Here is a 16,590-nt window from a genome sequence, read left to right as displayed (position 1 = left end):
AACCCGCTGAGTTTCTTTCGTCGGTTCTTCTCAGGTCAGGGTATTTTCTTTCCGAACCGGTGGTAGTGTTTCAATTGACCATCAATAAGAAAGTGTAATGCTTCTATATTGAATAAAGTTATTTGAGTTTGAGTTTGCCTTCATAAAACATATAATTCAACACGAGATTATATAAATGATAAAAAATTTCGATACTTGTTGACTTTCACGCAGGATAAATTGTATATATTTAATTAACACTTGGTTGGTATTTCAAATCTATGAAAAGAATAACAACTGAGTTTCTTTCCGATTCTTCTCGTTCGAATCTACTACACTACTTTTACTTAACACAGTTTTATAAAATGACAATTCAAAAGTACTTTAATAAAGTAAATTTTGATAATTTTGCGTTTCATTTTACGTTTTTTTATTATTTCGAAATGATTTTACAAGCTAACATTTTAGTTTGTTTTAAATACTATAAAATAACCGTTCTAATCTTATGAACATAGTTAAAAAATCTCTACTAAGTTTTAGTTATATAATTTTCAAAGAGAAGCGTATTCATAAATCTGTCATGTCACAGCGTTAAGCGCTTAAGAGAAATATATTTCTGTAGATTCACTTAATTACAGTGCTAATGTTTCGTTAAATTATTCACAAATGTCTTATGCCAGGTCAGACTCACTGAATTTTGTTATGGGATAAATTCGCTATATAGGAAATTTGATTTATGTTAAATTTGATGACAGTTTTAAAATTCATTTCTACATACTTAAAGGATGTAAATTATCTATAGGTTTTTACTAATATGTATAGAAACTTATTTTCGTATCAAATCGTATTAAAAGCAGATCATAATACAAACTCCTTAGTAGGAAGTAACAGTAAATAAGGAACATGGAATATGATAGGAGAATTATTAAAATAGTAGCATATTATTAGATATTAAATTAACATGGTTATTTTTATTATTACAATTATCTTGTTCAGTCTCGTGAACAAGACTGTCTTACATCTGTAGTCTTGCCTCTGTATATATCCCATATTAACATTATTAATCCGTTTCTTACAATTATGATGCTATTATTACTATAAAGTTTACGCTTCATTCTTATTATCCGCTAATCCTTTTATTTCCATATATCCTCCTTATCCTCGATATCCTTCCTTTCTTTAATATAATCAGTACATAGTTATGTCAAAAGATACTGGTTACAAGTAAATTTGTTTTTTCGAGGTTATTCGATACAAGAATTCGTGAAAAATGTATAGGTATATAGAGACACCCTATACGCGAGTATAATATAGAATACAGCTTTGAGATAACAGAATACACCGACCTTAAAATACGACGCGAGATGTTAAATATCGGATAAATTACATTAACTTTTTAACAATATCATCACTTAAACTTAACTCCGTATAATACTAAATAATATAATATACTATATGATATAATAATTAATAATAATACATTTGAAACAGCGTTTACGTGCTTCTCCTCTAATCCCTTTTTTTCTTTAGCTGTGCTTAAAATTGATATAAAACTATTTCAAACTATATAATTTATCTCATAAATGCACACAAGTTAAACACAAGCTAAAGAATCTTTAATGACTTGAAAATATAGTTAAGTGAAATTTTATACACATATTTGGCTTTAGAAGTGTCTGTATTTTGGAATAAAAATTATTATTTTTTTATTCTAAAATATCTTTCATAATCAATTTGTAACAAACTCGATGAAAAACTTCTGTGTATGTATTCACAGTTTATATGTCAAGGATTTGTTCGTTGTGGCCGCTACAACAATTGAGCTAATTTGAGGTTGTATACGAAATTATTATAAAGGCATTAGGAAGCTATACAAGTCCTGCAATGACTAGGTACTAAATCGTTTAATGAGGACTACATATATAATAGCTAAACATTATATTTATATATTTAATTTGCTTTAAAGAACTTTTTCATTTAAGATATGATATGCAAAACAAAATTAAAATCTAAAATTCTACATTCGCATACAATACACAAGTATGACATCAATAATAATAATTATATATATATATATATATATATATATATATATATATATATATATGAATAAGGTTTTTTGCGGCTCTCATAAAACTCTAACATTAACATAAAAACGCAAAAACACTGCGGCGATTCATAAAGTCTATTGAGTAATAAATATAAATCACAATAAAAAAGTCACACATAAGTTTAACAATACATTCTAAATGACAAGGGCTAAAAATAAAATTTCATCTGTTATTCAAACGTGGTATTTATTTCTCTAGTCGTTTAATTCGAAAGTTCACAGTTTGGGCAAATGAGCCCCAGTCGGATGGAAACCATTTTCATCAGCAGTATAGTCTACCCTGTATGTAAGGCCATCAGCTCCAATGTATTCGTAAAATCCAGACACACGAGTTCCACCCACTGCACCAGAAGGATCAACAATTCCAGTCTCACCAGCACTTATTCCATTTTCGGTCTTATATTTGTATTGGTAGCTGTTATCATTTACATCATTGTCTTGTTCAATAATTCTAGCAAAGCCTTCGTTACCGTAATGTTTGGCATATACGTAATTGGGTGGTTGAACGGTGGTTACCCGGACGACTGGTGGAAGTGCTGTTGAACTAGATATGGTGCTAGAATAAACAGACAATAATTATTAATTTGTGTTCTCTCAATCACACAAGCAAAAGGCCTAAGAATAAACATACATTTTATGAAATAGTTATCGGACAGCCAAAGAGGTAACCTAATAATTAGCGCCGTATGAAATTCTCTTAGATAACCGACACACCAACAACTTTGGTTACTAATATGTTATGTCTCTTTTACCCGAAGTTACACTGACAAACTCACCATTAACTAAACCGAAACAAAATAATGCTAAATCATCTTGGTGGGAGGAAAGGTAATGAATGGTTGGTATTTTCCAAGACAGACTTAGATGAAGCTCAAACATCAAGTAAATTGAAGCGCCTTCACAAAAATTGAAGCAAATATTTAAATATACAACATTGATATTTTGCTTTCGGTCTTAAAAATAATAATGTAGATAAACTTAAATTATATTTCATTTTAAAATAAAACGAAATATTATTAAATGATTGAAAATATATGCCTTAATTACCTGGCAACTTTGTTGTATGTTTCAAATGGAGCAGAGAGCTGTTGATATGGTTTCAGCGAGTACAATGGCTGGTAGGCATGATTGGGGTAGTACAAGCCACTTCTGCCAAAGTTGTTCCTTTGTCTGTAGTCGTACCTTCCATTGTTTATCGGATTGTAAGTGACCGATTTATCGCCATATAGTTCTGGATGATATCTGCCATCATCATCAGCCCTTACACAATTTAGAAGGCCAATGGTTACAAGAATACACTGTAATAGTAAATGGAAATAAATATATTACATGTAACTCAATAAGCGTATGAAATTTCATATTGAATATATTTTTTTTTTTATTTTAAAACTTTGCACTTATTCAGCCAAGTATATAACTTTTTTTTATTTTAATAAAATATATATACTTATTAACTTGTGAATAACATTTTTAATTGGCTGTCATTTATATTCTTACAACACTAATGCGACCGAACTTATTTCGGCGCTTATAATAATTAGTTATAAAAATATGTATTTTCGGTGTTAATTTTGAAATATCGCTATTTAATGTTCTTTACTTAATGGATTAGTTATACTGAATTTTGTTCGTCGTTTGAATTTCATAGAATAAAAACATATAAAATTTTATATTTAATTATTAAGATAATGCATTCTAAAGACAGAATTGATACAAACTCCAAGAACAAAACTCATTATTATCAAATATCATTGTTGTTTTTACCCAAACTATTGGAAAGCATCGTGTTATCAAAAGGGTTTATATTAATAGGAACTTATGACTTAGCTAATTAAATTTTAAAACAACGTGTATGGTCGCTATTAAAAGAAATAATATATATATATATATATAGTAAAATATTCGATATTAAACAATTTTAGGAAACAATGATTGGAAATGAAGAACATTTTCCTACTTGGCACTAGTAATTATCGTTAATAGCATTTGCACGTGGTGTAAGTTATTTTACACTATATTTTTAATATTAGGGACATTTTTAAGGACAGTTATAAGTATTTTATTAAAATAATATCCAAATTAAAAAATATATCAAAACGGTCGTAAAAATATGTAATAAACTGTTGTATTAAACTAATAACTTACTGATATTAAGAACAACAGTTTCAAAAAAAGATTTAGTTAGAGATTTTTTTATTCCATGATATCCATTTTATTTTATAATAAATATAAATATTTAACTACGTACCAAGACAGCCTTCATTTTGACACCTTACAATACTGAAACTACGAATACAATGGTAGCCTAGTCAAATCATCAGTTGATTTTATACATTGATCGAAAACGAAAATAGACTACTTAATGCAATAATCGGAGCTCCAAATATGTAGAAAAAGCAATTTAGTATTTTCTAAGGTGACATTGAAAGGCACTTATTTGGAACAGTGTGTGGTGGGTTACGCCACTAGCCGCGCCCATATCAAGAAATTCGATCATTCCGCAAAAACAATCAATACAACATGTCTTCCGGCAACTGTGTCCCTTTACGATTAAAATTGAAAGAATGAGAGTGCTGATTTATATTTTCTACTGCTACAAAGAAGTACACTTACAAAAATAACAGGATATTAATAAAACAAAATAAATATATCGATTAGTTTATTATAATTTAGGGCCGCGGGCATCACGTGTAATCAGAGTTAGACAAGATAATTAATATAAATATACATCACTGGCTCACATCCTCAACAATCCTAACGAAAACTTCATACTCTAATTTTAAATTATTTTTTAAAGAATTTTTCACAGTACTTATAACTTTGCTTCCTTTAAAGTTATAGAACGTTCCTAATTTTTCTCCCTTCTTTAGGTTTAGGTACGGCGGATACCTGAAACAAATTAAAAAATACATTAGGACAGTTTACAATTCCGCTTGCAGTTAGTCCTAGAAGTGAAAATTCGTTAATATTTCTAAATTAAAATAAGGAGCTAAATACAAGAGGTCTCAACTGGTAATAGGACTTGTCGTATAATAAATATACCTAATACATAAAGGGGAAAAGCTGTTTAAACCAATTATTATTTAAGAAAAAAAAAGAAATTGTATGAAAGAAAAATTAGAAACAATTTTCAGCCAGAAACTCAAAGGACATGACGTTTGTTCCCAAAGTTGGTGGCATATTGTTGACATAATGAACATAATGAACAGATTAATATTTCCGATAGAAACAAGTCTATGGGCAGTGGTGACAGATTATCTTTAAGTGGACAATCTACCAACGTACAAAATGTAAAACAACGTATTAAAACTCCGTGAACTAGGTATGATGAAAGGCAAATAAGCTATTAATTTTAACAATTTTTATAATTAAATCTGAGAATGGACAGCAACTTATAATTTTTTTTACATAATCTCATATAAATCGGGGATAATGTATCATTTGAATATTTTTTTTCTATTTCGCGTAATTTAGAATTCGGCCATGCCAAGTTTATAAATTCTCCCCGTATTTCTATGAATTTTTCAATTAAATAATTATTTCGTCTTAAACTGATTTATAATAGTTTATAAGAATTACTGTTCAGTTGCAACCATCAAAAATACAATTTGATAAATAAATTCGACAATAAGATATATAAGAAAAACTTCCACTTTTAACAGAATGTTGTAGCCAAATATTAAAATCTTAACAAATTAAGCAACAATTTTCCACATTTGAGTAATGTGCTATTCACAAATCGTTTGTAAACAATGCTACACAAATGACACAGTATTAATTAAAAGCTTCTCTTATCAAAAATATTTTTAATTTGATTCGATGAAATTACTTACAATGTTACGCTAATATTATACTTAAAAACATAATAAACTACTAGAAATTTATTGATAACATATATGTTAACAATTAATTTCTAAGCTATAGTTTGAAAATTATACCCGCAAGGGCAACTTAGATCCCAAAGACTGGTTAGCCGTACAAATTTATTGTTAACAATATATGTCCTAAATTCTGAGTAATTTTTTACATACACGAGATTAATAAAATAGCATAATTTATTTTATAAACCACGACAATACATTACTACACACAAAAGGCAATAATCATTTAAAGTCATCGCTTCAGCGCTAAATAGTTTGAGTATGAGTCAAAGATCGAAGTAGCTTCAAGCGCTAAATGCTACCCTTTCATTCTATTCATGTTTAGCATTCAATTTTAAACAAAGTCTATTTTTCAATCATTGTGTATAAAAATATAAAAAATGCTAAACTGCTAAATATCCTAAATAAATAATAACATCCATAACATTTTAAAATGTACAATTAAATTTTAAAATTCCATTTGGGTTTTTTTATAACACTATTGAATCCGTAAATCGGTAAATCCGCACCTTTGTCATTCTATATTGAACAGATTTTTTTTTATCATTGTTTTCTAAACAAGAGCAAGAGATGTGCCTGATTTAAAAAAATAGTAACTAATACGCCTATTATTATCTAAAGTTCAGCGTAAGGCTATAGTCACGGTGCAATCATGCAAGATTGTCGCTGACCTTTCAATGTCGGACACATTGAATTTGTAACTATCAATCCCTAGACTAATTCTATTTATTAATAATATATAACAATAAATCTTTAAACTATATAGAAAACTTTAATTTAATCTTGTCACACATAATTAATATATATTGTTTCATGAACTCGTAACTTATTTTTAATGATTATTTTTTAAAAAAAAGATAAAGATAAGTAGTAAAAGGAAAAATGATGTAATAGTTCATAAAAATAGAATAGACAATTCGAAACTGTTGGACACCAGCCCATATCATAATTTGATGGATTCAAGGTCTTTAAAGCAAACTTTTTAATTTGTGAAGTTATAGGATACGAATAGATCATTATGTCATGTATTTTAATAAACATTTATAAAGGAATGTAAATCAACTGTAAAGAGGAAAAGAAATACAGTAGTTGAGATTATTTGATTGATTGCAAAATGTTTTATTTAATATGTATTAAATAAAACTGCATCAGTGATTAACTAACAGCTTAAAAACACATAAAAAATTGCACACTGCATTCTATTCATATCGTATGTAAGCATTATGAAACGTTTTTTTATAAGCATCATGAAACCTAAGCCGCTTAACAGTAAAGGAACGGTTTTTATATAAATAGTTAGCTTACGTTTTTTTTAAAGGCAACGAAATATGAGACACCATAAGGCTTGTAAGGGTTACTTTTAAAATAACAATAAAATTACTAGAAATAGTTTTAAAATACTTTTTTACTAATTTTTCACTACTACCAAAAATTAAAAGAAATAAAAAAATACTGGTCTTTAAAACTAACTAAATAAATCGTATGAACTGGAATTAATTTAATAAATGTTTAATACTTTATATAAAAAAATCTTCATGGTCAAAACATTTTATATACAGACATATTGAATTAGGCTATTTTTATAAGTGAATATAAAAACATCCTGCAATTACAATTATTGACTATTAAATGTAACCCATTATATAAAAGAATCATTAATATATAATAATATTACGATTCGTGAAGAGCTCATCATAATATTCAACAACTTCGTAAAATTGTATGTTTATCTGTCGAAGAAAATTTTATAGCCGAATAACCTTGTGAACTAAGTGATATTTAAAATAATTAATTCGAGCAAGTTCGTGTCATACGCCTTTACTTGTTAATTATTTTAATCAAATATCTAAAATTAATCGATCAAAATTAATTCATTTTCGTTGCGCTTTTAAGCACCATCTTAATGATTTATATACATTTTAGATTCACCGAAATATACACCTAATAAGAAAAGGAGTTTGCTAATCTAACGTTTAAAGCTTAAGTTGTCTTAAACTCTTTAAGCGGGTTTTATAATAAAAGGCCAAAAGTAATGGTTTCTTTAAAAAGCTTATTCTATTTTGCTCAATATTAATAAATTAACTTTTTGGATTTTTTATTAAAATAACAATTTGGGTTATCAACTAAATCGATAAAATTCATAGAAAGTAAGTTTTTCTTTTATGGAATAGGTATGCGGGCCACCTGATGGTAAGTGGTCAACATCACCCATAGACAATGGCGCTGTAAAAAATATTAACTATTCCTTACATCGTCAATGCGCCACCAACCTTGGGAACTAAGATGCTATATCCCTTGTGCCTGTAGTTACACTAGCTCACTCACCCTTCAAACCGGAACACAACAATAGTGCGTACTGTTGTTTAGCGGTAGAATATCTGATGAGTGGGTGGTATCTACCCAGGCGGGCTTGGACAAAGCCCTACCACTAAGTAAATAAAATAAGAAAACTTTCGAGGTTCGAAAAGGTTAGGTTATGATAAACGTGCCAGAATTATATCGGACCATATGGGTTTCTAGGCAACATTTTCTTTTAGAGCGTAATGTGAGTTGGATAATATACAACTTAAGTGAATGAAAACTCAGTGATATTGCACTTTTCACGTATAAATGTCTCATACAAATATAAAAGTAAAAGAAAAACTTTTTCGATACTAAAAATATTGTGCTTCTGACAGACAGATCTATAAACTTAAATAATTCATATCGATTCGTTTTTGAAATTTGAGCGTGAAATACATTAATTCTACTTAGTAGTGGCTTTTTATACATATAAATGACCACATAATTTATGATCAATTAAAAACCATTGAATATTAATTGGTAACAACTTCCGTCGACAACAATTATGAGCTACTAGTCGATCACCTCCTCTTATCTTACCTCTCATTGAACATTGTATTTACAGGTATTTTCAAATATTCCTAAACGTATCTTTAATAATTTTATTAAAAGAAAAAAAATCCAAGAACTCTTTTTCATACGTATATACATACATCTATGATTGTTAGACCATTAGCAATGTAATGTTTGAAAGCTTTTCGATTTTACCACTCGTACTTATTTATACAGTATACAAACATATATTTCTATAGTAATCTACGCTTACTTTTATAATAACAGCAAATATATTTTAAGGCATAAACATGAAAAAGATGATTGTGAAATTATGATGCAATATGTTTTATTTTCTTACAAACTTTTACAAAGTAACAATATGTTTGTTTAAATATCCAAGCGAGAATTATCTGATCGTATGGTATCACAGTAGTGGTAGATTGAATTTTTAAAGTACAATTAACTACATGTTGTTATTCTAGTTTTCAGTAGAGAAGAAGAGAATATAAAAATAATTAAAATTCGATTCTAATCTGCGATTATATGCTACATTTATATCATATAATAAAGATGGTACATTGGGCAGAAAACATCCACATGAAAATTGAATAATTTAAGCGCGAAAGAAAAAGAGATTTCCCAATACTTGAATATTTAATAATAGATTGTCTCGTCTCGATTTGAAATTGCCTATAGATAAGTTGTAATTTGAAATGATTTGCAATAAGACAATGTATTTAACAATATTTTCCATTATTTATTGTTGTCTTTGTTGCACCAAATTTATTAAATTTAATGGATTAATTTTGACAAAAACGTTATAACAAAAATAAAAATGAACATTGTAAAATTTTCATTTCTGCCACGTACGCTGTGCGTAAACATCATAATAAGCTGTGAGTAAACAACATATTATGTATTTTAATTAGAATAATACAGGGACTCCTAAATATGATTTATACGCATTTCTACTGACCTGCTAATACACGACTTATAATTAAAATAAATGAGTGAATTACGATCGAAGTGTAAGAGTTAACATCGCTTGCGTTTTTTGGCGCTAGTAGTTCTAGATAGAGCAACGCAAGAGCAAGTACGCTCTACTATGTATTGTGTTATTTGTTTGTAAAAATATTTTTAAAATAGGTTGTTTTATGTATGTTTTGTATTTATATGACCTGAATAAATGGTGAATTTATTACGGCAGATTTTGGCAAGGTTTTCAAACGAATAAAAACGTTTTTTTTATTTTAACTTTCAAAATTCAGATAGTCGTTGAGAGCTTTTAAAAATATTTATACAAAAACTTTATACTTCTTTATAACAAAACATCAATGGTAGTGAAATAATATTAGTAGTAAAACTTCGTTTGAAAATCAATTAACATATATGTATTTATACCGAATCCTATATACAGAAAGGTATGAATTGCTGTTCTGTACGAACACACAATCTTTCTTATTGAATGAATAAAAATAACTTACGGTGACATATTATTTTAATCCGATATCCTTGTGAATATATTTGTCAAACATAGTTAAGTTAAATATTAATTATGGATCATGATTACCGAAGCAATCAATAAAATTAATTTTTTTTAAACATTAAGATGCAACGATATAAAATCACCGATCATTGGTATTATCATAGATATTGGTACAGACCAAACTTAAATCGATAATCGTAATATCATTTATTTATTTACCTAAAATAGAAATAGATCTAAAATTGATTCGCTTACACGCGTTTTTAGAAAAGATCCAGAATTCTTAACTCCACTGGTAATAATTAATAAATTGTTTAATTATTTACCACAATTACTATGATATAAGATCAAAAACTTAACCTTCACGCAGTTCATACTCTAACCAAGAAGAAGCTTTGTATTATTATATTAGTAAAATTTGTATTTGTAATCTTTTCATTGATGAATTATATATCAAATATATACATACCTAAAACTTTTTCTCTCAATACAATATAAAGCATTAGTATATAAAGAAAAAGATGTATAATTACTGTGATTGTTCTGATTAAAAAAAGTAGCAAAAGTGAATAAACTTCAAAATACAAAAAATGAGATTTATTGAGTGTTCAAGCATTTGTTAATTATAAAACTAGGTACGGAACGATAAAAAATCTTGATGTTATAAATAAAAACAAAAGCTAATATAATTGACAACATTTCCACACTCCATCTAACTTTTGGCATATCATAAAATCAAATCAAATTCCTTAATTCAATATAAAATCATATCACTTAATCATCAAAAGTATAACACCTCGCCTCATTGCCTCCACTGGTGACAAGAGGGCTGGTTCGTTTTTTGCCCAGAGGATCGGAATTGCGATTCAACGGGGAAATGCTGCTAGCATTCTTGCCACCATTCCACGCGGTCAAGATTTATACAGTAACTAGTTTTAGTTCATATTTGTATATATATATTTAAGCATTTAATGTTGTTAATTCTTATGTTAATAAATTGTCTATTTTGATCCTTAATTATTGATTTTCAAATTTATCCCCACAACCGGTTCGGAAAAGAAAACCCTGAGTCGGGTAATACCCGGGTCTGAGAAGAACATTCATATATAGATAATTATAAAGAAATTGGATTGATTTGATATGAAGGAATATTTTTATAAAAATAAAAGATGAAGTCATTTTAGGAATTATAGACTTAAAAAAAAATAGTTTCTTATTTTTACGTAATTTGAAAAAGTACCTATTTACTGGAAACGTTACGATACATTAATAGAGGATCGACGAGTTTGGTAAAAATAATTTCATAAAACATTTCAGTCTCTTTAAGGCCTACTTTATACAATTCCGCAGAGTGTATATAAGCTACATTATATTCGTTTCCCTAATTCACTACGAATATAAATGTAGTTCAATTTTTCAAAGCGAAAATCTCAGCAGTGATTTTCTGATTTTGAACCAGAAATAGGAGAAGGTAATAACTATCTACTATGCTTCACGGATGCCATACCGCATTTACACAAACTAATATTAAATACAACTTTATTTCCCGCTCACATTATTATTTACATCCAAGGAAATGTAATTACTTACAAACAACATCATCCTTATTAGAATTCTAAATTAATGTGAATAGAACATTTCTAATAATTTATTATAAATTCCGCGAAGATATCACGTCATTCGTTTTTAATTTAGTCAGTTAGTTATAATAATCTCAACAGGATCCTTCTACAAACTTTATGATGGAATTTGCTTGAAATGCATTCAAAATAGAAAACCGGTACTTGACACTTAAAGAATATTAAATTAATTAATGAAAATAGCTTTTATTGGCATGTAAATGATCTGTCATCTTCAGGCGAGCGACAATTAGATACATATTTTATTCTCACCTCGTAATAAAAACTTTATTAATTATAAATATACCTTTGACACGGACCTAAGATTATATATTTTAACCGGTCATAATTAAACATGTTCACGTCTAATATACATACATCAATATATCCGAAAAATAGGAAAAATGCTGCTCTATTTTATTATTTATTTTCGAATAAACCTCGAACGGTGACCTCGAACCGGAACATGTAAAGGTCAACCAACTAATAACGGATGATAGCAACAACGTAGAGGGGCAGTTCGCATACCATGTCAAAACTTCGATAATCAGTTATTGATTTAAAAAACTAACATTTTTGTATCTTTTTTAAGGCAAATAAATGGGAAATCTGATAGTAAATTTCTCTGTAACTCATAGATTATTGTCAGTATGTATAGCTTAATGAAATTTAAACCAAATGTCATAACATCAATGCGCTATCAACCGTGAGACTTAAGATTTGTTAGCCTTCAGCAGTCTTAAAATATAAATAAATTAATAGGCTTTAGTTGAGAATACTCACTGCGTCACAAATTCCGTAGTATTTTTGGCTTCTGAGTCAATTGCTTGACACTTCACAGCGACCTCGTTCTCAGTCTTTATCTTATCAAAGTCATTATAACTGGAGCTCCCAAGTATACCATCCGTAATACCGAGGCTGTCCGGTGATACATACTTACTAATTAGTGCTTTTATTACGCTATGTAAGAAGGGGTAGCGCGGAGCGTATATTTGATAACCAATATAATCATTGGAGTCTCCACGTTCTAAATGTCTGTATGTACCATCGTAAGGGTACACTCCCTCTTGGTAAATGTAAGTGTATTTTCCTTCGTCTCCTGGAACGTATTTCCCTTCGGTTGGAGGTCTATAATATTTTCCGTCGTCATAATAGTCGTATGTTTGATGTCTGTATTTCCCATCGTCGAATGGTGAACATTGAACAACTGCCCATATTGATAGCACGATCGCCTGAAATGTCATACAAAAAAATGTTTTTATAATGATATTTAACAAGGTCGTATAATTATATTAAGATCATTTATAAAACATAATTCCTATTTGACATATAGCGTATTTGTTCTTTTTTATTTTAATATGTAGTCTTCGTAACATATTTATAATAGTTGTGCATATTTTACTATTCATGCAGCCAAATTCCTTTTATGGCGACTAAACGATCGCTTTATTTAAATAAATAAAGAGAGAAAAGGTCATATCAATTAAATGAATAAGATTTTAGCATTCTTTGAATTATATCTTTTCAATCAATCTTTTCCGAACAATTAATTTTACTATAACAATAGCAAAATACCACTTTACTTAACTCATAAAGGAGTGGCTTAATAATAAAAAACAAAACATAACATAAAAACTAACTACAATCAATCAAATCAATCAATCATATTAAACTTTATTCAAGTAGCCTTTTACAAGCACTTTTGAATCGTCATTTTACAATTAAGTGAAGCTACCACCGGTTCGGAAAGTAGATTCTACCTAGAAGAACTGGCAAGAAACTCAGTAGTTACTCTTTTTTAACATTAAAAAAACACAAAGTCATGTTAGTTAAATACAATTATTTAAATTAATATATCCTGCTTGAAAGTCAACAGGTACAAAAATTAATGTAACATAAAATATTATGTAATAGCCAATTTATATACAAGACTATTATATATAACATTAGATTTAACAACGCTCGTATTATCAAAACGACAAGTATCTGAAGTAAACTGCATCACTGCACTGAGTATTGACTCAGTTACATATTAAATCGTCCTTTTTTAATTTACATTTATTTCATTTCAGACTCTATAAAGGATATTATAACGAATAGATAATCCGAGTTACTTTAAAACAAAATATATATATAAACTAACAGTTACAATTAAAACCTTCTATTGAACCTTATTAATTCAAGCTCATAGTTAAAACAAGTAATTTCAAAAAATTAACGACTCTGTATGACTTTTCGAATAAAAAATGAACTATAAGATTGTTTCTTTTATATAAAATGATTAAGAGTATCTAATGTTGCACTATTTATACCTGCCATATAACACTATCTCTTACAGCTGTGGGTTGGCTGGAAGAAATTTCTTTTAAAATAATTTCATTTGTAAAATTACCATGTAAAACTTCACAGTGCAATAAAGAGTATTATATATAAGTCACATATTTTAAAGTATTTGAACATGCACAATATGTGGCATATCAAAATATAACATTTGAACTTCAGTGATATATAGATATAAAAAAATTACATCATAATTTTTTATACAATGAAAAAAATATCAAAAATAAAGAAAAAATATTTAGAAATATCAATCTTGAAATATTATTTTAGTAACGTTTTGTAATTCTCGGCAAAGAAATTAAAACCACTTCTTCGTAACCCTTTTTAAAGTGCAGTAAATGCAAATAAGAGAAATGGTGCATTAAGCGCTTTCACCAGTACCATAATCACTAAGCGTCACGACAGCTTAAAGTTCGAAGCAGACCCAGAGACAACATTTCCAATGAAGATTGACGTAAAGAACACAGCTTTCCAGAAAATTTCAAACCCTTTTTCTTGCAATGTCAACACCCTGTGGCGACCTCGAGGAAATGGAAGAAGAGCATGCCAATAACTAAATTTAAGCTATTAGATATTTCAAAATTTAAAAATTAATAATCCAAATACCTACGTAAAATAAAATACAACCAGGATTTTTTCACTGTTTGACAAAGAATCCATAGAATTCGATATATACAAATGTAATCAAAGCATAAAGTTTATGTCAGAATCAATTAAACATCTTAATTAAAAAAAAATGTCTTAATTTAATTTATTAATCCAAAAGTAAAATTAATCATCTTAATAAAATCATATTTTATGATGAAACTTTTAATAAACAACAGATACAATTGAAAATAATATTACTAATATAAAGCACACATTGAAATTATTTAAATGGGGGTTTAAAAGTACTTACGAATTTTCCAACAAGTTGCATTTTGTCAAAATGGTATTGTTCTGTAAGATCCAATAAATATTTCTTCTAATAACAGTTTTTTCGCGCCTCGACCGGTACAAGTTGTTTACTCGACAGGTTATGTTTTGGATCTGAAACTAGATCAGATAATGTGTCATAAGTAAGCAGTATTTTTCTGAGATAACAGCTAATATTCGTCAAAAATATTTCATTCCTCATTGCCTTCATTAACATTTAGATGTATAATAAATTTTGTTCGAGACATACCAAAAGTGGATCAGAATCCTAAAATCAGGTGTGACGAGGTCAAGCAGAAGAATTAGCATAGCTCATGACATTATAACAACTATCAGCGACTGTGCGATATTGTATTGATCACTAACTTTGCACTGTATTAATTGAACTCGACACAAATTTTAAATTTAACCGTAACCGATGAACACAAGTAGCTTCGAGACGACCGACTTACAAGAGAGTCGTAATTCTCATAATTTGAATGTATGAGAAGCTACCTCACATATCGATTTGCATAAAATAAAAATCATAGAACGCAACAAATGCAGCATCTCATAGGCAATAAGATGCTGCATTCTGATGACCTTACATTACGCATTAATATATAAATTATTCGTCTAATTACACTAATATGACATGCAGGTATATATTCCTCAATTTAATATAATAAAGGTGGCAATCTTTATGGCTATGCATCTACAGTACTCAATTAAAAGTTAGATAAATTTACAATTTACCTACTTCAGCAGCCTTCACATCCGGTACATATGTGACATTTTGGTGACAATGAAAATAGTAAAAAGCTAAATATTTCGAAATGTCAAAACATCATTCACTCAAACAAATGGGAAGACACACTTCACGGATTTTAGATTGAAATAGACAGAGATGTGTATCAAATTAATTTCTTATTTATAATATCGAGGTGTGCTGATGTTGTATTTTTAAGTAGTTTGACGAGAGCGTCGTAGTCGGTAAGAAGATGTATCAAATATTGTACCGAAGAAAGAGTTCCGTTAAATGTGAGGCCACTGCCTTATCCTCCAAAATTCCAATATCGGTTTTGGAAGACCTATTTGACCTCATACATATATCACGTTACTTTATAATAAATTAGTATGCAATTTGAACACTTACCTTGCTATGCTTTCTTGTAAAAAATGTATCCGATATTTTTAAATATATCAAATACTGTTTTAATACATTTGAAATAGGAATAAAACTAAAATGTATGTTTAGAAATACTACACAATTAAATTAAAATCTATAAAATATATTACAATAAATTACTGTACAAGAACACACGCAATGATAGACTAGTATATTTTGACTACCCCGTACACGTCTGCATACGAGTGGACTGGTTTTATATTCGTTATTAAAGTAAATACAGTCAAGATAACCATGCCTTCAATATTTTAGCA

At 28.5% G+C, this 16,590-nt stretch overlaps 2 protein-coding genes across 5 annotated transcripts; both read right to left on the bottom strand.

Annotated features, from left to right (window-relative positions):
- Positions 1 to 2,257: 2,257 nt before the first annotated feature.
- Positions 2,258 to 4,402, bottom strand: LOC124530358 (larval cuticle protein LCP-30-like). The gene is made up of 3 exons (XM_047104505.1): positions 4,338 to 4,402; positions 3,137 to 3,387; positions 2,258 to 2,645 (listed from the first exon to the last, which is right to left on the bottom strand). The coding sequence occupies exons 1-3, from the start codon at positions 4,350 to 4,352 to the stop codon at positions 2,306 to 2,308; spliced, it is 606 nt and encodes a 201-aa protein (XP_046960461.1). The 5' UTR covers positions 4,353 to 4,402; the 3' UTR covers positions 2,258 to 2,305.
- A 331-nt stretch (positions 4,403 to 4,733) lies between these two features.
- On the bottom strand, positions 4,734 to 16,402 carry LOC124530525. 4 transcript variants are annotated; one of them, XM_047104713.1, is made up of 4 exons: positions 16,304 to 16,402; positions 15,152 to 15,288; positions 12,697 to 13,145; positions 4,734 to 4,978 (listed from the first exon to the last, which is right to left on the bottom strand). In XM_047104713.1, the coding sequence occupies exons 2-4, from the start codon at positions 15,170 to 15,172 to the stop codon at positions 4,819 to 4,821; spliced, it is 630 nt and encodes a 209-aa protein (XP_046960669.1). In that variant the 5' UTR covers positions 15,173 to 15,288; positions 16,304 to 16,402; the 3' UTR covers positions 4,734 to 4,818. The 4 variants fall into 4 exon arrangements, with proteins under 4 accessions (XP_046960669.1, XP_046960666.1, XP_046960668.1 ...); XM_047104710.1 differs by lacking the exon at positions 16,304 to 16,402 and adding an exon at positions 15,904 to 16,034; XM_047104712.1 differs by lacking the exon at positions 16,304 to 16,402 and adding an exon at positions 15,908 to 16,034.
- Between the last annotated feature and the right edge of the window lie 188 nt (positions 16,403 to 16,590).

This window comes from Vanessa cardui, chromosome 6, assembly GCF_905220365.1.
Source record: "Vanessa cardui chromosome 6, ilVanCard2.1, whole genome shotgun sequence".
Lineage (NCBI taxonomy): Eukaryota > Metazoa > Arthropoda > Insecta > Lepidoptera > Nymphalidae > Vanessa > Vanessa cardui.
This window is presented reverse-complemented; position numbering and strand designations above follow the sequence as displayed.